The 20,745-nt window shown below is 47.1% G+C and overlaps 1 protein-coding gene across 8 annotated transcripts in view; it reads left to right on the top strand.

Moving 5' to 3' along the window:
* Window positions 1–2,996: 2,996 nt before the first annotated feature.
* Window positions 2,997–20,745, top strand: part of Rgs8 (regulator of G protein signaling 8) — a 37,979-nt gene continuing 20,230 nt past the window's right edge. The window contains exons 1-5 of one of the 8 annotated variants that reach the window (XM_078022454.1): window positions 9,879–10,198; window positions 11,253–11,358; window positions 14,192–14,265; window positions 19,230–19,331; window positions 20,145–20,209. In XM_078022454.1, coding sequence (XP_077878580.1) covers window positions 14,246–14,265; window positions 19,230–19,331; window positions 20,145–20,209 — 187 coding nt within the window. In that variant the 5' untranslated portion in view covers window positions 9,879–10,198; window positions 11,253–11,358; window positions 14,192–14,245. The other 7 variants (XM_021722577.3, XM_040276909.2, XM_021722586.3 and 4 more) reach the window with 7 other exon arrangements.

Here is a 20,745-nt window from a genome sequence, read left to right as displayed (position 1 = left end):
TAGCTTTCAGCCTGGAGGCTGGGGTGTTCCTTCCCGAAGCTCAGGAAGGATCTACTTCTCGTTCTTTGGGTTGTTGAGCTGCATCCAGTGCCTATGATTGCAGGACGGTCTTCCTGGGTCCTTGGTGGATGTCACCTGAGCTGGTTTCCAGCGTCTGGTGGCCACTGTGTCCCTTGGCTCTCTTTTCTCCTCCGCTTCTCAGCCAGCCACCACAGGCGGGATGCCTCTCCTGCTGTGAATCTCGCTGGCTTTTCTTTTGGGTCTTATCTCCAACTTTCTTTTCCATTTTTAAGGATGTGTGTTGCTAGAGTGGGCCAGACTATCCAGGGTAACGTTCCCATCTTAGTCACATCTGCAAAGTCTCTTTTGCCATGTAAGGAACATGTCACAGATTCCAGGAATTGGGATGTGAACACTTTTGAGGGCCATTAATCTGCCGACCACACCCTCTAACTGTGCCCCTGCTCCCCAAATCCTTTATACTCTGCCTCCTTCTTTGCTTTTCCCTCCCTTCCTTTACACTTCTCCCCTCATCCTCTCTCCCTTAAAAATAAAGGATTTTTTTGGGGGGGATGAGGGGGACGGGAGTGATTATCTCCTGTGTGGATACTGGTAATAAAAAGATGAGCTAGTTACAGTTTTTGCCCTCAAATAGCTTACAATTGATTGGGAGATTCATTTCAATTAAAAAAAAAACCCCACACAAATATCTAACCTCTTTAATGTCTCCCTCTTAATACTTAAGTCTTCCCATCCTAGAAAAGGATCATTATTATAACAGAAAATTGGCAGTGTATTAATAAAGGGATTTACACAATAGCAGAAGGTCTCCAAAGTGAGTCTGTGTAAATGTACCACAGACTATAGTTTGGTCTGCAATTTCTTCCTGTCTCTCTTTGCTGATGAAATGGTGGAATTTCTTGGCCAGGGATAGGTTTAAAAAAAAAAAAAGTGCTTTTTCAAACATGGATTTCTTTCTTCCTTATTTCTGCAAATTTTGGGGGGTATTGGTCCAGCTGGTAGTTTCTGCAGGCAACAATTTCTCCGGCTTCACTCTCCAAAAACAACTTGACCTTGATAGTGTTCTCCCTTCAAGCTAAGCCCTTTTCTGATCTAACTTCTCAATTCAGTTTATTCTAACAACCATCATGTCCTTGTACATGCTGGATACTTATTTGGTGCTGGAGATAGAAAGATGAAAGAGTTCCTCTTCTTGAAAGCAAAATCCATTTTTATTGCTCTGACAGCTGATTCATCCTCTTAAATTTTGCTATTTGACCCCCTTTTTTTCCCCCCATTCCTGTGAGCCAAACCTTCCCAATGCATTTGCTTAACATATACTTCTGTACGCTGAGATATTTCTTCCCTCAGCCTTTGGGCAGCCTGGCAGCACCCTGGGCTTCCTTGATTCTAGCATTCCAGATAAAAATTATTTTTGGCACATGTCATGTTGTGAAAATCCAAGATGCAATACTCTTAAGCCTGTAGTGCAAATCTGAGCCCAGCAACGTTAGCATCGCGGTGAGTCTTTTCGAAACACAAATTCTCAGACCCTACCTTAGGCTGACGGGATTGGAATCTCTGAGAGGGTGGCCACCATTTGTGTTTTAACAGGCGAGGATTCTCATGCTGCGTGAGTTTGAGAATCTAAGTCAGTCACAATGCCTGGAGTTGAGGATGATCATCTTCCTCTCCATTCTGGGTCATCTGACCTGGCGAGGACGCCTTGGTTGCCTCTGCATCCCCCTCAGCACAGAGTAGGCTCCCCACAGTTCTTTGCTATATTGACCTGACTCGGTTGAACTGGTGCAGTGTTTTAGGCAGTGACAAGAGAGTCCAGGGAGGCAGCATCCTGCTGTAGCCATCCCTGAGAGGTCATCTCCTGGGTCAGCGCCGGGCAGATCTCTGGAGATGAGCCTGACTGAAGAGAACCAGCTTGTAGTGGGTTCCCTAGAAATCGGCAGCAGCCTCGTTCTGTTCTTTGCTCCCTCTGCATCCTGTCCCCTCCCTCCAGAGAAGGCCCTTCATGAGCTGTGTTAGATGAGAGTCCCCAGCTGCAGCTCCCTCTGGTCTTCTCGGGCTTCCACTGTTTGTTTATTTATTTCCTTGTCAGAATCTATCTCTGACTGTGGCTGTAAATAGAGCTGGTGACTCTCAGCCCTGGGCCTGGGCAAAAAAACTTGCTGCCTGCAGCTTCTAGAATGGATGGCAAGGGTCATCCCTTGCACTGGAAAGTGACACCTGGCATGGGTCCAAACTGTCTAGAAGGTTCTGTTCCATCCAAATAGAATTTTACAGACAGGAGTGTCACCTGGCACACTCTCTCCATGCCCTCCTGATCCTCTCTCTTGCTACCTGTTCTTGCCACCACAATGACTCCCCAGTCACGGGCTGGGCAGGTGGCAGAGCAGGTGCTCAGGCTTGCTCCAACAGAGGGTGAAAAATGACAGGGAATGTTTCCTGCAGAACACTCATCTGTATCTCATTTTTCCTCCTCTTTGAGAAAGTTGGAGCTGTGCTAGATGTAAATTTCTTGGCCACCCAAGTCTTAAGCCAAAGTGGCTTTGGTGGGTCCAGAAGGCGAGAGAAAACCATGAAGCCAGGCGAGGGATGTGGGGCTTTGTCTTTTTCTCATTTCCATCTCATGAAGCAGACGCTCTGCCCTGGTCTGATTTTGAGCAAAAGCAGGTCACCCTTTCTCCCCCATGCCGGTTGTTACCCTGCCTCGCCTCCTTGCGCCCCAGGTGATCTCTGGCCCCCACCTCTGTCGTCTGCCACCCCCTTTCGCTCTGCCTCTCACTGAATGCCAGAGAGCCCCTGGCCCCTTGGAGGAAGCTGCCCGTGAGCGAGCTGTCAGCAGGAGAGCCACACAGGCAGTGCCATCCTGCTGGAGCCTGCGGTCCTCCCCCGACTGCGTGGCAGTGCGCATCATCTGTCAGAGTGCCCCCTCCCCTCCCTCCCCTCCCTCCCCTCCCCACCCCTTCCCTGCCGCTCGCTCACTCTTCCCTTTTCATGAGATGCAAAGCCTGGCGAGAAGAGCCAGTCGGAGCAGCATGTTGGAGCAGCTCTTTTAGGGGGCTGTGGGGAAGCGGGCCATCCTCTGCCACCTTCTCCCATGTCCCAGGAGGTGGCGGACTCTGTCACTCAGGGCCTCATCAAGCCATGCCCAGCTGGGGCGCACACCAGCCACATCTTCCCAGCTGTGCTGCCCACCACCAGACAGGTAAGAGAGCAGCTGCTCCCAGCAGGGCCTGGTGGGTCCCTGAGCAGTCGGTGAGCCAGGAGTCTCCCTGGGAGGTGCAGGATACCTGGGAGCACCAGAGGCACTGTTCCCCTGACACAGTCCCAATTGATCCCTCAATAGGGATCTTCCAAGCTGGTAAGCCTGGCACCAGTGTCCAGAGCAAGGGAGCAGGAATATGTTTTCTTCCTAGTAGTTGGTGCTAAGCTGCAAGCTCTTTAAAAAAAAAAAATTTTTTTTTCCCTATTCTCCTCAACTCCAACTCCTCGGTCCTCTGAAACTTGCTTTCTGGTTGAAAGGAATCCCATTTCTACTCTTAGATCTCTTAGGGGGCTCTGAAAAGTATTGTAGGCTGATATCTGGACTGTGACTGGGTCTCCTTGTTTTCAGTTTCATTCATGTTCTTTTCTGTTGTTTTGAACGGGTCCCCTGCACAGCAGCCTGCTGCACACAGCATCTGTCTCCCGTCAGCATGCAGGTCTCCAGTGCTCCTGGTGACTAACACTAATGACACATTCCAGTGCAGAGGGACTCGCAATCACAATGAGCTGGAGGGAGATGAAAATATATCAGAGGTCACCAATTTCTAAGGAGCAGGTTGGGGGCACAGTTACTACTTCCAGGAGGCGACGAGTCCCTGGCATGACTAGATAGTGATTTCTTTTGGAGTGTGGAGGAGAGGGGTGGCTCTGGCTTTTGTTAGGACTACTCCGCAGAAAACCACTATTTGACCATGTACTGAAAACCTGGCTTTAAGGTACTCATAGGTTCTAGCCTTGGGGTGCTTTCCTTCTGCTGAAATAATGAAGGAAAGCTTAACCCATTCCTCAATCTGGGTTAATTTTGGATCACTCGTTCCTATAGATTTAGAGAATTTCAGGGGTTTCCTGGAGGATGGAGGAGGGGATTGGAAGTGAGAGTGAGATAACCATATTTGAGAGGTCACATCAGTGCAGGGGAAAGTTAGACACTCTGAACACGCACAGCGGTGTTATGCTGGGAATGAGAGCAATCCTTCCAGTAATGTGGCTGTTATTAATTGTTTGCTCTGTGCTCATCCTTACAGTAGGTTTCCTGGAAGAAGCGTGTGTTAGGGCTGGATGGGCCGGTGGGAGTAGAGTGTAATATGGCCTGCATCTCACCACGGTCAAGTTGATCAAGATGAGCTGCCCCTGGGTATAAGATCCCTTTAGCTTTTTCTTTCTTCTTCTTCTTCTTTTTTTTTTTTTTTAATTTCCTTTAGCTCCTAACATAAAAGGGGCCTGGAAACTTGCTCATATTCTCTGTCTGGTTGAATTAAACCTGCTAATGAGGCTGTGGTCTTTCTCCCAGAGGTCAGTGAACTCTGACCTGGAGAACGTAGTTCTTTAGGCACAATAGCATGTCACAAATGCCAGGTACTCCCAGGGGACTAAGTGAGAGTGTGGATGGATGGCTGAGCCAAATCCATTATCCTTGCATTAAGAAAACCCCTCCAAGTGTGGATCTCGGTGATGGGTCAGCATAGCAGCCGCAGCAGCAGCAACAGCAATAAACATGCAGAGATGCTGGTGGGGTAGAAAAAGCACCGGAGGTCTTGGGTTCGAGACTTCCTAGGACCTTTCATTGAATTACCTGGGACCCTTCACTTAGGATCACTGAGCAGCTTCACTTTGGTCATCTGGAAAATGAGAGCAATAACAATGTCCCACTTCCTTGCAAAGTTTTTTTGTGAGGTTCAACAAAAGGAGCAATAACAGCCGCCCATGGTCAGGATGTGCTTTCTGGGCACTTTCCCTACATTATGTTGTTGAATCCTCCCAACTTCCTGGGATAAACTGAGGCTCAAGGAGGCTAAAATTCTTGATCACATTCAGCAGAAGTGAAAGCAGTTTATAAGTGGTGGCTGAGCCATGCAAACATAACTCTGATTTTACATGGTGACTTTTTGGCATGGAACATTTATCCTGTCAATTCCATCCCAGGTTCTGTGTTTCGTGCTCTCTCATTTCCTCTTGGTCTGAACACTACATCTCTAGAGGTGCTGGCGATGCTCCTTTGCTTCCCCTCTGTGACTTGTAGATCAGGATATCCCACCGTCCAGGAATATCAGCAATCTCCCCAGGACCTTGGTCAGTGTTCCAAAAGGCTTTTGAATTCTTCAATTACAGGTCCTCTGCAGAAGAGGGTCTCAGAAAAGCTGAGTGGCTTGTTAGATTCCTACCAGGGCCTTGTCTGTCAAGGAAAAGTGTCAGGGAGAATTTGCTCAGCATCTCTGTGCATCAGGGAGCACCCACACAGCCCTCGTCCCTCCTCCCGCCCCCAGTGCAGACGTTCAAGTGCAACCGGCACATGCCCGAAAGCAAGGCGTCTCACTGAGAGCTCTCATTTCCCAGAGGGCTCTGTGAATTTAGGAGCAGATTCCAGCGGGAGACTGTCCCCAGGGTCCCCGTCTGTGCAGCACTATTTCCTGCTGCCATTGCCGCAGTTAAACCCCATTCTTGGGTCGGATGGCTGTGGATTTTCCCTGAGTTAGGCGGCTGGCTAGAATGAGCTGGAAGGACATGAAAGCCGTCGCCTGAAGTCATTAAAAATGGAGGATTAGAAAGAGCTTATTTTATATTCAGAGGAGGGGGAGAGTGCTGAAGCCGCTTTCTGCCCACAGCTGTGGACCCTGATGGCTAATGGTAAAGCTTTTGTTACCGCCTGAGACGGGAAGAGATTGATAACCAGCACCCTGGCACTGAGAGATAGGGAGAGGGAGCCACATTTCAGTTGTGCTAGGGCCTCCCGCTTATATCTCAGCCCCAAGGCTTTGAAGCCAGGTTCTCCTGCTTCCCCGTGCCCAGCCTCACTGCCCTCCCCCACTGCGGCCTCCACCTCCACTCCCATTTGGGGTTGGGCTTCTGCCCTCTCTGACTCTGAGGCTCTCCATGTGACTTCATGTTTTCAAAAGGCTGAACGATTTGCAACCCATATTTGCTCCTCTGTCTCTGTGAATTTTAACACAGTGACACTGGAAGCTGGTATGGCCTTAGTAATTCTGATGTCAGAGTTGAGAAAGCAAGGTCCTAAGTTAAGGTGAGCCTACCAGGAAGGGGCAATGTTGGAGCTTGAGCCTGTGCTGTCCACCCTGGAGCCGGGGCCATTTCTATGACACCCAAGCCGCCCTGCTGGGCCAGCCTTCTGCTTCAAACCCAAACTTAGTCTCACTTGTTTACAGTGACCGATTCTGGTCAGTTCAGCAAGCACTTACGGATTATCTCCAAGTGTCTGACACTCTGCTAAGATTTGGAGATGCAGAGATGAAGAATACAGACTTCACCCGTGTATGGAATGTATGTAACGCACCCCTGCCTGGAATATTACTTGACACATAGAGATGCTTCAATGTGAGTTGAATAAATGAGTTGACTTCCTGTGCCCTTGATGAACTTATGGTTGGGTTAGGAAAAGGCAGTTTCGGGTACCTACCTGTGCCAGGTGTTGAGGTAGAGTGGTATTCCAGGAGCCACAGGTACACCGAGGGCCCATTCCACCCTGGGGTATTCTGGGGAGGTTCCTTGGAGGAGAGGTCTCTAAGCACAGTGTGAGGGGCCTGGAGGCTCTCATCACATCAAGGCAGAGGGAATGGAGTAAAGGAGCCCTGTGAGGTGTGCCTAAGACTGTATTCGATGTGGAGTTTTGGAGTCTGGAGCCCAAGCCAGCAGAAGGGTGGGTGACTCTCAAGGGAGGCAGGACCTAGATCTCAGGCAGTTTATATATCAGGATCTTTATTAAGCTTGAACTTCATGCTTAGGCTAGGGGGCCTTACAGGGTGTCAGAACACAGTCATATTTGATATTTAAACTGGTGATTATGGCTGCAGAATGGAACTAAATTTAAGGACATAGGCTGGATCACAGAGACCAGATACTGTGAGGACATGAGCCAGACACCCTGAATCAGCACCATGAGGACATGAACCAGGACAGTGGTAGCGAGGAGGTAGGGGAAGAGACAGATTTGAACGTTGTGAAAGAGAGGCAATTAGCATGGTTTGGTTGTTGGTGAAGGATAGGAGATTGGAGAAAAGAAGTCGCCTCTAATTACTTCTCTATTTCTGGCATGAATTACTCAGCGGATGGTGGTATCAGAAACTGATAACGGCAATTTCAGTGGAAGCCACTGTCTGTGTTGGTGTTTGGGTGGGGGAGAGGATGGGTGGGGAGGAGATAGATAAAATGAGTGAGGGAAAGAAGGGATATGAATGATCTGCTTACTTTTTAGAAACATATTTGCACCCGCGGTGCCTGTGGGATACCTGAGGAGTACGTTCAGTGACCCAGTCTGTAGGAGTCTGTATGACTGGGAGAGAGAACAGAGTTGGAGATGGGGTCAGTAAACTCAGTGTGGTTGGTCTATGAGCCGGGGTGAGCTCGCCCAGGCAGCCTGACAGGGGAGAAGAGCAGGAAACCAAGGTTAGAGACAGGGAAATGCCTGCATTCATGGGGTGGCAGAGCCAGCTGAAGAGCCAGGGGGAAAGGCAGTCATTAGGTCAGAAAGTAGCCAATTAGTGTTTGGATTTTCCCGATTGTTTCATCAATTTTTTTTTTATAGTTTTTGATTTGAATCAGGATCCAACATAAAGTCCATGCATGTGGTTGATTCCTTTTTTTAAACAGAGATGAACATTGTCTGAGAGACAGCATGGTGTCATCCTGGGTCTCTCCATTCTGTGTCATCGTCCTCCATGTGGCTCTACCATTTATTTTTAGGAGCTCTAAGGAACAATTGTCAGCTTAGGTATCAAAGTCCCCAAAGTTTAACTTGAAAATTCCTTTCCAGACACACTTAGAAGGGAAAGTTACAAAGATAGTGAATAAAGAAAAAAGGATAGAAAGAAGAAAAACCTACAGTGAGTGGTCAGGAGACAGATGAAGGCCCAAGAGGAACAAAAGTAAATGAGAAAGGTAACAAAAACTTGTGTGACCCCATCCACTGGGACGCTTGGAAATTCTCATAAACGTCTTACTCATTTCTGTATCATCCCAGTGAGCAAGTGGGAAAAAAAATGAATCTTTAAATAATAATATTCTACTTCTATAGCACTTTTTTTCTCAAACGGCTTATAAAGTAGCTGAACAGGCATCAAATATGAAATTGCTCTATGGAAAGTAGGGAAGTAGTAGGAATTCTGATGCCCTTTTGCAGATAGTAAAATTTAATTGATAGGGCTGGGGTTGTTGCTCAGTGGTAAAGCACTTGCCTCATTTGTGTGAGACACTGGGTTCAATCTCCAGCACCACATAAAAAAATAAACAAACAAATAAATAAAATAAAGGCATTGTGTCCATCTACAACTAAAAAATGTTTAAAAATATATAACTGATAAGGCTGATAATATTTTTAGGTGCCCTAAGGAACAATTGTAAGCTTAGGTATCAAAATTGGTGAAGATGGTTCACATTTAAGAGTCACCTGCCACTTGCCAAACATGGTGGTAAATGCCCTATTACATCATCTAATGCAATCCTGATAACAAGCCTATGACATTAGTACAGTTATTGTCACTTTACCTATGATAAAAATGATACAGAGAACAAGTAACCTGCCTGCTGATACAGATCTGGAAAATTTTAGATCTGAGAATAAAACTTGGGGCTATCAAAGCCACTGGACTTTTTTCCTTAGATCTGTCCCCCGTCACCTACATCAGCAATCTTTCTTGTGCATATATTTGCTCATTGGCAAAATTCCACTTAAAAGGCCGTCTCCAAATATAATAATGAAGAACTTTGTTCTGGAATTTACAAAGCATTTCCCACATAATTTCCCATTTTTTCCTTATATTCACCCTGAAAAATAAACAGAGCAGGTGTATTAATTTGTATTTTGCAGATAAGAAAAGTGAAGTTCAAAGCTTTTGTCTTGTTAGCTGCTGATCATAAAGCTAATCAGGATAGCTCGTGTCACAGAGCTAGTTAATGACAGAACCAAAGACATCTTCTTGTGATTTCAAATCCTGCGCTTCTCTGATTTTCTTTGCAAACCTCCTGGGCTCCCAGCTTTAGTTGCTGACCTCTCTCTCCGTCCCTTCTGATGTTCCTTATGAGGAGTTGAGGAGGGTTATTACAAATTAAATATCTGGATGCTCGAACTGATGAACAGGAAATGAGGCTGCGAATGCTCAGAGGAATGAAACTGAGATGCATTTTTTTTTAAAGTAGAATTTTGGGCCAAGTGGCCTCTTTCTGTCCTGCCCTTCCCTGTGTCCTTCCAGTCTCCATGGAAACCCCAAATCAATGCAGCATATGTTGATCCATGTTGCTACTGTTACCAGGAAGCTACAAAGTGGAAATTGCTTTTAAAAGATTTGCGGAAGAGCTTGAGCATCTGACCAGAATTCAAATCTAATATCTAAATGACTGTTTTATTAAAAGCTTGTAATGTGGTCCTATTCTAGGTGGTATGTTGATTAAATAAACACACAGGAGGCATTTGGCAATAAACCTCCTCTTCTACAAGCCTGGCTTTTTAAAATATTATATTGCAGGCCTTAATTCTCTTTATCTTCAATTTAATTACATTTTCATGGTCTGTGTGGCAATGCCAGGTGCTCCTTTTGCTCTTGATTAATTCCACCCTGCCCTGACTAGGCTGTTGGGATAGTTTACAAAAGCCTTCTGTACCTGTACTGCTGCCCCTGAATTCCATTAGCATTCTGTTGACTTCAATACTGACCAGGATGTGCAGAAGTCTAACTCGTTTCTGCTATAAGGAATGCTGGTGATTTTTCAGATTTTTTTTTCATGAACACAAAATCAAATTCGGCGGACTTATTAAACACCTGCTCCATCTGAGGCAATGAGGATTGATAGCATGGAGTCTGTCTTTTTGGAGTGAATAGTCAGTTGGGAGGATCAGAAACCATCCATCAAAAGGGTCAACGAAGACTGATGGGGGCTGTTGGAGTCATTCAGCAAGTCGGTGGCACTGGTATGAAGCGGCTCCTCCTGATTGAAAGAGTTCTGAGAAAGCTTGGGAAGGGAAGTTTTAGCTTACAGATGATGGGTTGAGAAAAGGACTGGGAGTTCCCGGGCAGATGGAGGGTGGGGACATTCTGAGCCGAGGGAGCTACAGAGAAAATCAGGTGCATGGGTGCCTATATGTGTGTGAGAACAATGAGCTATAAAGCTGGACGGGTAAACCGGACCAACTATTGTCAGGCACAGCGTGGAACTGCAATGGAACCTACACAGATTATTATAGAGATGATCTGCTTTATGGTGCCTGTTCAGTGGGTAACTGACGGTTGTGTGGTGTGTGAGGCTTGTGGCTGGCTGGGGAAGGAATGGGCAGGGAGATCCAACTTGGTAAAGGGGAGGATGCACACTGTATTATGAGCTGCATAACCTCTGACTGCAGGGCCCATGGATGGGAGGGACTGAAGTTAGGAAGTATTTCAAAAATATAACGAAGAGATTTTAAAAACAATTCAACAAGAGGAATGGAGAAAAAGAAGTCAGAAATATTTGTACGTCTTACCCCAAGGGACTTGGGTAAAGTGACGTCGGGAACAAGCAGAGAGTCCTGCAGGAATGGGGGATTGGGAGAAGATGGGTGGTTCTTCCCCATACAGTGGTGCCTGCGGGTCTGGGGCATGAGGAGCTGTCCAGCACATCTCTGGATGAACAGCCTGGAGCTCCCTAGAAGCAGGACTGAAGACCTGAGGAGCAGAGGTGTGCACCTGGAGCGGGCAGGTTTCCCCAGAGGAGTGCTGTAGAAATAGCAAGAGCAGAGGGGTGCAGGGCAGCCGGAGGAAACAGAGTGGGGCTTGTCTTCAGGTTTCTGGGAAAAAGCAGGAATCATGGCCAATTGGGATGTCCTGTGCCATCTTCAGCCAGTAAGCCAGAAGCAGCATCCAGAAAAGAATGGAGAACTTGACCTTTCTGGCCAGGGCTGTAAGCCTGGGGGCTGCACAGGACAAATGGATGTGCTCCAACCTCCTGGCACTCAAACTCACCAGTCTTTTCCTGTCTCCTTCCTTCAGGGAAGAAGACCATGTTAGGTTCAGCCTGATATCCCCCTGGAATTCCTTATGCACCCATCTCTTTGGAATATGACGTTAGAGTTCTGTAAGAAGGTACCTGGACTAGGTCTGTATTTCTCAAACTGGGGTGCTTTGGAGTTCCCTAGTGTTTAAATGTTTGGGCTGGTTTTCATTTTTCTCTCCTTCTTCCTGTTCTACATATCCACACACTCTCGTCTCTCTGCTCTTTCTAAGCTCATTCTTTTCTTCAATGTGGCTTATTGACTTCCTGTGACTATATTATTTCTCTAAAGGCTAATTGAGGATTCTGATGGCTGGTTAATATTGATCAGCTTCCACTTGAGACTTGAGCCCATCTGCAGCCCTGCCCTCTCTCCCCAATCCCTTTTCCATCCTGGATATCAGACTTGGCAGCGGGAGACTAGGAGGGGGTTTTCATGACACCACCTTTGTATTAAAGTGGTGGGCACAGCAGCACTGAGTTTGACATCAGACCTCCGCTCTGCCACTTATAAATGACTTGTCTCTGTTTTCCTACCTGTAAAAGGGGCTGATAAAGATGCTGACCTTGAAAATTGTTGTGAGAATTAAATAACTCAAGGACCAACTATTGTCAGGCACAGTGTGGAACTGCAATGGAACCTGCACAGATTATTGTACAGGTGATCTGCTTTATGGTGCCTGTTCAGTGGGTAACTGACGGTTGTGCAGTGTATGAGGTTTGGGAATCACATTGTCTGGCCCATACTAAATGCTTATTAAACTTGACCTATGTGCATTAAATATTAGCTCTGTGAATTTACCTTATGTTTTAAATATATCTTAGTCTAGGGATGTGCTTATCAATGGGCTTTTATTTATCAGTGTATTTTTGTATCAGTTTCCTTACATACACTGTGCCAAAAAAATGCCCAGAAGTGAAGGATTCTCTTTCTGCTTAAGTTCTAAATTCCAGCTAGCATCAGGGTTCAAGACGGGAGTTACAAGGAATGGAAAACTTTTGCATCTTGTTTTGTAGCACAGAGTTTCCTTGGCCTTATCGAGAAACACTGTGGACATTTTCAGAGAGAGACAATGAGTCACTATGGAGCTAGCATCAGAATTTTTATTTCATCCTATCATCAGGCAATGAATAGTTGCGGCAGAATCATTCACTGTCAGAATTTAGGTTCAGCACCAATAGATCTGCCCAGAAAGACTGGGTCGTGGCATGACGTAGGAGAAAAAGCTCTGCTGTTAGAGTCACAAGACACAAATTCCTTGTGCTGCCTCTTATGCATTGCGTTGCTTTGAAAAGAGGCACTTTACAATTATTAGCCTCAGTTTTTTTCATCTGTAACTTGGGAATAATAACACCCTCTCTGACCATGGCATGTGATTGACGAGTGTCAGTATGTGTCCTTTATGCATTGTAAGAGATTAAGCAAATGGAATCTATTACCTTTATTATAAAACCATTACTTTCTGTAGAGATTTCTCTTACCTGCTGGGTTTCAGAAATGACTTGCAGCTAGTCTAGGTGTACTTGGAACTGGTTGGTTCCTGGGGGAAAATGAAGACTCAGCCTTAGAAACCCAGAATGTAATGAACAGAAGGCAAGCTTTATCCCAGAACAGTGGTTTTCAAACTTCAGCCTGCATCAGAATCACCTGGAAGGCTGAGCACGGTCCCCAGAGTTTCTGATGCTGTGGGTCTGGGTGGGGCCTGAGAATTGGCATGTCCCACACATTCCCAGATGCTGCTGAGACTGCCGGTCTGGGCACCAGTCTTTGAGAACCACTGTACGAGGGCAAGCAGGAAGGCTTCCTTGTGGAACAGAAGCAGGCAGGGTGAAAATCCAGGTGGGTAAGGAGGCTTGGGAGAAAAACTGGAAAAGAGACAGAAAATGGGGAAGATGTGTGCAGATAGGGCAGAACAAAGAGAAAAGTCGCACTCCATCACAAATGCAAGTAGGGAAAGTTGCTAGGTGATGGATGAGGGAGAGAGGTGAGTTTCTTCTGTAGAAAAAACCAGGTGAGAGGCAGGAGCACAGGGTTGGAAATATGCACGTTTGGGGAGGCGGAGGAGGTGGAAATTTCTCATTAAGAAGTGGGGAGCCGTGTGGTTGGCACTGGTGGGGGGTGGGAGTGGAAATGGGCTGGGGGAGAGGTGCCTCTGTAGAGTAAGGGGACAGATGAGATGTGGCAGAGAGGGGTAATTTCAGGGCTGTGTGGTTTGGCTTGGTAGTGCAGCACAATAGAAATTGGGAGAAAGGGGGTGGAATTTAGATGTGTGACCTGCCCCATAGCTTTCTTGCTCTCTGCATTTATCACATCACATCACACCCAGCAAGACAGCCCCCCTCCTCCTGGCTCATTAGGAGATTTGATTCGGCTTGGCTCCTGCTGTCAGCAGCTGTCTGGGGCAAGATCTTTATGCTCCCTGCTCCCTGAGCAGCAACGAGCCTTCAACCAGCAGCAGAGCTCATTACAAGAGGGTCCTCTGGACACTTGATTTTCAGCTCTTTGGTGGCCCGAAAGAGTTAATACCTACTCTTCGCTGGGTGCAGAGAGGCGGCTGTGGGCTATGGGGACTTCTCCCTGAGCTGCAGCCAGAGGAGCTGCAGGTTAGTGAGGCTGAGGAGGAAGGTGCGGGAAACGTGCCAGGTCAGCTCTGCTCAGGGGCACCTCCTGCATCCTGCCAATGAGGATGGGCGTGCAGACCGTGCCCGGGAGCCGAGCCGCCGCCTGCTGGGTGTAGGCTGCTTCAGTATTTACTGGATGTGACAAGCAGAGAGAAGAGCTTTCAGCGGGGCCGCTTGCTGCCTGGCTCAAGTGGTGGGAGGTGTGTTGTGCACGCATGCCTGTGTATGTATGTGTGCGCGAGCCTGTGTCCATGCAAACATGCCCTTCTCCTGCCAAGGACTTCACTGCTAAAAGCAAGCTCTACTCTTTCCTCAGAGCTCCTTAACCCACAGCCTCTCTCACCATCCAGTTGGTAAAGACCTGCAGGCCATGAGGACTGGTCAACGACAGTGAGTATTGCTTTTGCTTTTCTCTTTCCTCCCTGGGGTGTCTGTGTGCACCGATTGCATTATCCATATTTAATTAACCTGCCTCTTCATGCATATTGATTGCTTTCTCCCAGTTGAGTCTCTTAGTTTCTCTCCCCTTCTTTATAAATCTTTGCTTTTAACCTGTTTTTTTTCCTTGAGTATCCTTTTTTCCATTATGTCCCATCCTGTCTGCCCCAGAGTCACCTGTGAGGTGGTGTCCACTTACCAGAGCATACTCCCTATGGGTGCAATCACATCTTTGAACTTCCTGGGCTCTGGGCAACCCTTTGATTCCACCCTCCACCCCCCAAAAGTCTAGGACCAATTGGGATAAGAGCCCCAAGCTGTCAAAATGGTCAGGGTAGCTGGGTTGGAGTATATTCCTAGTTCTCATTTAATGGAATTCAAGGTTGAGCTCATCAAAGGATCAGTGGGGGTGGGGGGCGGGGCTGAGGGGCAATTTGGGCAGAGCTGGATTTGGAAGACAGAGAGACAGGTGTCTGAACAGCATGGGCAAACCAGTGTGGGCTGGCAGTGAGGATGGGAAGGACAACCAGGCAGGAACAGAGGTTGAGTGGTCTCCTGCCCTAAATGACCTTGCCTGTCATATGTGGGTAGTAGTCTCTGGTTGCGCTCAGCCCCAGGATAACTGGAGGCCACCGGCAGGGGCTTCCCCCACTCCTGGGGGAGAATCCCATCAGCAAGGTGCCCCAGGAATGATTTGTAGGGGCCCTTACTATTGTAAAGGGCTTTGATTTCCTGACTTCTGGGCAAGCAGGTGTAAGTCCAGTTTGGACAATGATTGGGGGAAGTATTCCTAGTGTCGGGGAATACAATCTATGGGGATGAGTCTTTGCATAAAACCTAATTTTTTCCTCTTTTAGTTCTAGCAAAGCATTCTTTTTAAATTTGTTAATTATAGTATTATTAGGGGAGCGATTTAAAAAAAAGCATTTGTGAAATGTTCAGGGTGATACCAAAATAATTTAAATGGCGTAGCTCACAGAGGAGCCTTATCTATCTAAATTAGGTTTCTTTGAAAACGGATTCTCTGTTTGGTGTCAGAGTTCCCTAGGGGAACCCTTTATGGATAGGCTGCTCTCTTCACGTGTTCCTTCCTATCAGTCCTCTTCTGTGGGAACAAAGGGCCTGAAGTATTGAGAATGGGACCCTCAGGAGAGAGACTATAAGTCAATCAGCCTTCCACCTCAGTATCCTCTCCTCCCCGCCCCCTGTCCTCCCTCCTCGGGTCAAGAGTAGGCCAGTCCTCGGGCTGAGGAAGGTCATGCAACCTCCACATGGGCCTGAAAGAGTGACTTGCATATTCATTTCTTTGGGCGGCGCCTGTCACCCCTGTAAAGGAGCAAGCAGGGTCCCTGAGAGGGCTACCCTTGGAGTTGCTCCAACCTCCCTCCCGCTCCCATCTCCCAAGTCTTAACACACTCCCACCTGGGACAGGTGCCCTTGGAGGGGAGCAAGAACCAGAGCAGCAGCCAACCACGTTATTCTGGAGCAAGGGCTGCCCCCCTCCCCCTCCCTTCCTGGCTGGTCACTTGGGCCCCACTCTAGTAAGAGAAAGAGAACAGTAATTTTTGGCTTGTCAGGCCCGTGTCTCCCTGGAGGCACGTGTCCCACTTTCTGTTGATGGCCAGTGGTTGGGGAAATAGGAACTTCCTACCAGTGGTCAACAGAGTAAAGCCACCCACCATTTGTTCTTGTCCATCCTTGGTTGGTCACCCCTGCTAAGGACAAGTAGGCATTTTTGGGAGCTGGGGTGTGGGGAGGTGCTCCATGAGTGGATAGTCCTCGGAAGGAAATGTGTAGTCAGATGAGAGAGGGTGGCCCCTCTTACAGCAGATTCTTTGATTTTAGGTGAGAGGACGTGAAAGGGTAAATCCCTGAGCCCCGCAGTCTTATTTGCTGCCCCGGCGTCCCAGCAAACCAGCCCAAGGGTTAACCGTAAGCGGATGCCTGTATGGCTGCCTTACTGATGCCACGCAGGTAATGGATCCATGACCTTTCTTGTCCCTGTTCCTCTCCTCTTTTCTCCACCTTCCCACCTCCCCTGCTGTGCGAGCCTGGCCCAAGCCTTAAGCCCCTGGGTGGTCCACTTGTCTCTGTCCCCCAGGCCTCTGTGTGGACTGAGCTGCTCTTGCCTGTGTGCTTCTTGCAAAGCTGGGGTTTTGCAAGCAGAACTTGCCTTAGCTCCACTCTCCGGCTGACTGGTAGGACCTCTTGGCTGTGACTGGTGGGGTGGAACAAGGGACTGTGCATGAGCTTGTATGGAACCATTTAAGACCTCTGTAATTTCCTGGGGTGGAAGACGGGGGAAAGTCTAACTTTTTATTTTTTAATATTTTTTATTTATTTATTAGTACTGGGGATTGAACCCAGGGATGATCTACCACTGAGCTACATCCCCAGCCCTTTTTATTTTTTTCTTTTGAGACAGTCTTTGTCTAAATTGCTCAGGGCCTTGCTAAGTTATTAAGACTGGCCTTGAACTTGGGATCCTCCTGCCTCAGTCTCTTGAGTCTCTGGAATTACAGGCCTGTGCCACCATGACCTGTTTTTTTTCTTCTTCTTTTTTAAGTAACTTAAAATTTTACCTTTGTTTCTCCCATTATTTGAACTCTAACTAACTTATTAGAAGATTATAACTTGGGTCTCAGCTAGGAAAGTGGAAAATAAAAATCATTTTGCCCCAAAGAATATTTTTAAATTTTTTTTTAGTTATAGATGGACCCCATACCTTTATTTTATTTATTCATTTTTATATTATTTGTTTATTTTTATGCGGTGCTGAGGATTGAACCCAGTGCCTCACACATGCTAGGCAAGCACTCTGCCACTGAGTTATAGCCCCAGCCCTATTTTATGTATTTTTATGTAGTGCTGAGGATCGAACCCAGTGCCTCACGAGTGTTAGGTGAGCGCTCTACCACTGAACCACAACCATAGCCCCGAAAGAATATTTTGTTGAAGACTTTTTCCAGTGGTTTGGGAGAGTCACGGTTGTCTTGGTAACAAGTAGCCCCCCTCACACTGGCCCATGCTAAGCCTTCTTAAATGGCTTGTGTGGATTTGCCACTTTTTGAGAGTCCGTTAATTGCCCTTTGGGGGCAGTACCTGACTGTTTTATGACTGATGATCCCCAGGCCATTGGGACAAACTGCCTGGCTGGAAGTCGAGTTTGGTGTTGGTACAGCATGAGTGGGATCTTTAACTTGAATTCACAGAACTGGATGACTCCAGGGCCACTTCAGTCAGCTGCTTGCATGGCTGTTGTGGGGCACCCTGGGGTTTGTAAGAGTGAGTGGACCCATGAGATGTTTGCTGTCTCAGGAGAGGCCATGGCTCTCGCGGATGTTTTGAAATGCCAGTAGATGACTCTGGTGTGGTCTGGCGGAGATCAGAGATGGGAACAGGGATGTGCAGGCCAATTTTCTGCAGGAGAGAGAATATTTCTGGAAACTTGGATGTTCCAGCCCTAAGAGGCTCTTTGGAGATGTGCTGTAGCATACAAATGTTGTCCATCCCTGCCAAATATAATGCCAACTCAGTGGAAGACATTTGTAGGATGAGATTTCTGTGAACAAAGAGAATTACAGGGTCAGGGATGGAAACCCATTTGAGCCAAAGGAAGTGATTGAATTGGATGATCTTTAAGGCCTCTGCCTAGTCCCAGGATTGGGAAAAGGAGGGAAAGAAAGTCTGGCCAAAGGACTTGCTTACAATGGGGAAAACGGCCATTTCTGTTGGTAATTTGGACCATTTCCATGGTAATTGGTTACCCATGTGCACGTGGCAGTTCCTTTTATAAGTCAATCTGAAGCCCTGATCTGATCATACCACACCCCATCTACTTACCTTTGCCCTCAACAGGAGGAGTTACCGTGGATAAAGGTCAGGGGTTAGCAAACTTATTTTGTCAAGGGCTAGAGAGCAAATATTTTTCAGTTATTTGGGTTAACTACCTAACTTCACCCTTGTCGTTGAAAGCAGCTTTATATAATATGTAAACAAACAGCGTTGTTGTGCTCCAATAAAACTTTATGTACGTAAACAGGCACCTTGGAGGGCTTTGGTTTGCCAACCCCTGGTTAAAAGGTAAATAAGGGTTAATGTTGAGAGTCAGAGACGGTGGGAATATTTCTCATTGGATCCTGTCACCTTGTGGGTCCTTCGGAAAATAAAAAGCATGAGAAATTAAACAAAAGTGTTAAAAATTTAAATATGCCCATTGACATAAGCCAAAGTATGAATAGGAATACAGGAGTTTAGTTAAGCAAGTGTAAGAACTAATGAAGGAGATCTTGGTTCTTAATTGTGGATTGTGTCAACTGCCCTGCCGCTCGCCTGTAGACATCAATCCCTGAGGTCCGTGGCCATTCATTCCTATATAACCTATGGGTGGGATGAGTGGAGAGAACCCGAGAGGGAACCGACCAGCCTCCAAGCCCTAGGCTTTGCGCTCTGACTCTCTGATGTGCACTCTGCCTTCTGCAAGCCCTCCTTCCCTGGTGGTGTGGAACTACTTCTGGGGTTTTGCAATTAGAAGCTGCTACTGTTGCTGCTACTTTGCCCTCCTGGCAGGAAAGCAAAATGTGGATTGTTATTTTGTCACCACTGTATTTCCTTTCCCTACAGAGAATCCTAATTTAGAAATTCTTCCAAGCTAATGACCTTCATTGACTTACTATCAACTTGCCGTGTCAGCTTTAAAAAGCATTAAGCCTCTCGAGTAGGGTAGGGTACCTATTAGCAGTCACATTAAGGAGGGAGGAGAGCCCTAGACTCTAGGTGCTCTCTTCTGGTTCTTCAGGGGTCCCCTGGGGGTAGGGGGACAGTGCTGGCTCCTGCAGCCGCAGTTCCAGGGGCCCCTTGGAGCTGACAACGATGATCGTGACAGTCCCGTCCTTCTGCCCCCGTGCTTGTTGCAGGAACAAAGGCATGAGGACTCGACTGGGCTGCCTGTCTCACAAGTCAGACTCATGTAGTGATTTCACAGCTATTCTTCCCGACAAACCCAACCGTGCTCTCAAGTGAGTAGTATGGCGGCCTAGCGCTCCTGGGGTGCCCACTGCGGGGTGCCCACCATGGGGTTATATAACCCATTCTTTTCTGGTTGCTGACCAGATAAGCTACAGGACAATAAATTCCTGCCTCTTGGCAGCTGCTTTAATATCCCTGAGCATGAGTGAAAGGAATGTATGGCTTAGCGATGTTGGAATAGGAACCCTCCTTTTCCTCCAAAGAAAACCATACCCCCCATCACTCACAAAGCTGTGGGTGGCGAAGGATACTTCTTGGTTCTACTTAGTTGTCAATCTGAGCTCTTGATTTGGAAATAAACACTCAAACCTACTCTAAAAATATGCTTAGATTCAGATGATCTGGATTCCCCGCCTATTCTGTGCAGGCACTGTGTTAAGTGATGTCACAGGTGTCGCCTCATTTAACCCTCACACAGCTCAGAAATGGGCATGATTTATCTCCGTTTCAGCGGGGAAGATATCAAGGTGACAGTCAGAGATGGAGTCACGAGCTGAGCCTAACTTTTCTGACTCTAAGACCAGTTTCTTTCCACCGTTACTTTGATGTCTTTAAACCAGTTACTTCACTTCATTGTTTAGACTGAAAGTCGATGTACAGAATTTCCCAAATTCCCACCTTGAAGTTTTTCCAACCATCACTTAGGAGTGCACAAATTTATAGCCACTGAATTGCAGGATTCAGGTCTGGTCTTCATTTGTCCCCTCTTGTGCCTACTTATCCCCTTGGGCAAATATCAGTGGTGTTTGAGGGAGAGGAGGTCATTTCAGAAATATTCAAGAGTGGTGTCTCTTCTTTCCTAGGAGGTTATCCACAGAAGAAGCTACAAGGTGGGCAGATTCCTTCGACGTGCTTCTTTCTCATAAATGTAAGTAGAATGCAGGTGGCCTCACGTTTCAGCGAGTCATTCATTTAATAAAAGTTTGCACCAGATACCTCTGGGGCTCCAGACCTGTGTGGGTCCCCTGCTCACAGAGCCTCCTGGAGGAGCATAAAGATAAGAAAATGGATAATTTACGTGTAGAGAGATGAAGGTCTTCTGTTTTCTGGGTTCAAAGTATGGTCCTGCCATATTCCATGTTACAGCAGTTGAGTTGCAGGAATCCAGGTATGTGGGCTGGGAGTATAGCTCAGTTGGTAGAGTGCCTGCCTCACATGCACGAGGCCATGGGTTCAATCCCTAGCACCACACACACACACACACACATAAAAAAAAATCCAGATATGGTCTTCATTTGTCCTCTCTTGTGCCTAGGTGTTCCCCTGAGCAAATCTTAGTGGTATTTGAGGGAGAGGAGGACATTTCAGAAATATTCAATCAGCAATTTTATTCAATCAGCAATTTTAACAAAAGAGAGTTTAGTTTAGGGGATTGGAGTGATGGGCTCCATGGTCTGAGAGACT

This window comes from Ictidomys tridecemlineatus, chromosome 10 (assembly GCF_052094955.1).
Source record: "Ictidomys tridecemlineatus isolate mIctTri1 chromosome 10, mIctTri1.hap1, whole genome shotgun sequence".
NCBI classification, from domain to species: domain Eukaryota; kingdom Metazoa; phylum Chordata; class Mammalia; order Rodentia; family Sciuridae; genus Ictidomys; species Ictidomys tridecemlineatus.
The sequence above is the reverse complement of the archived record's forward strand: the minus strand, read 5'-3'. Positions and strand labels throughout refer to the sequence as shown.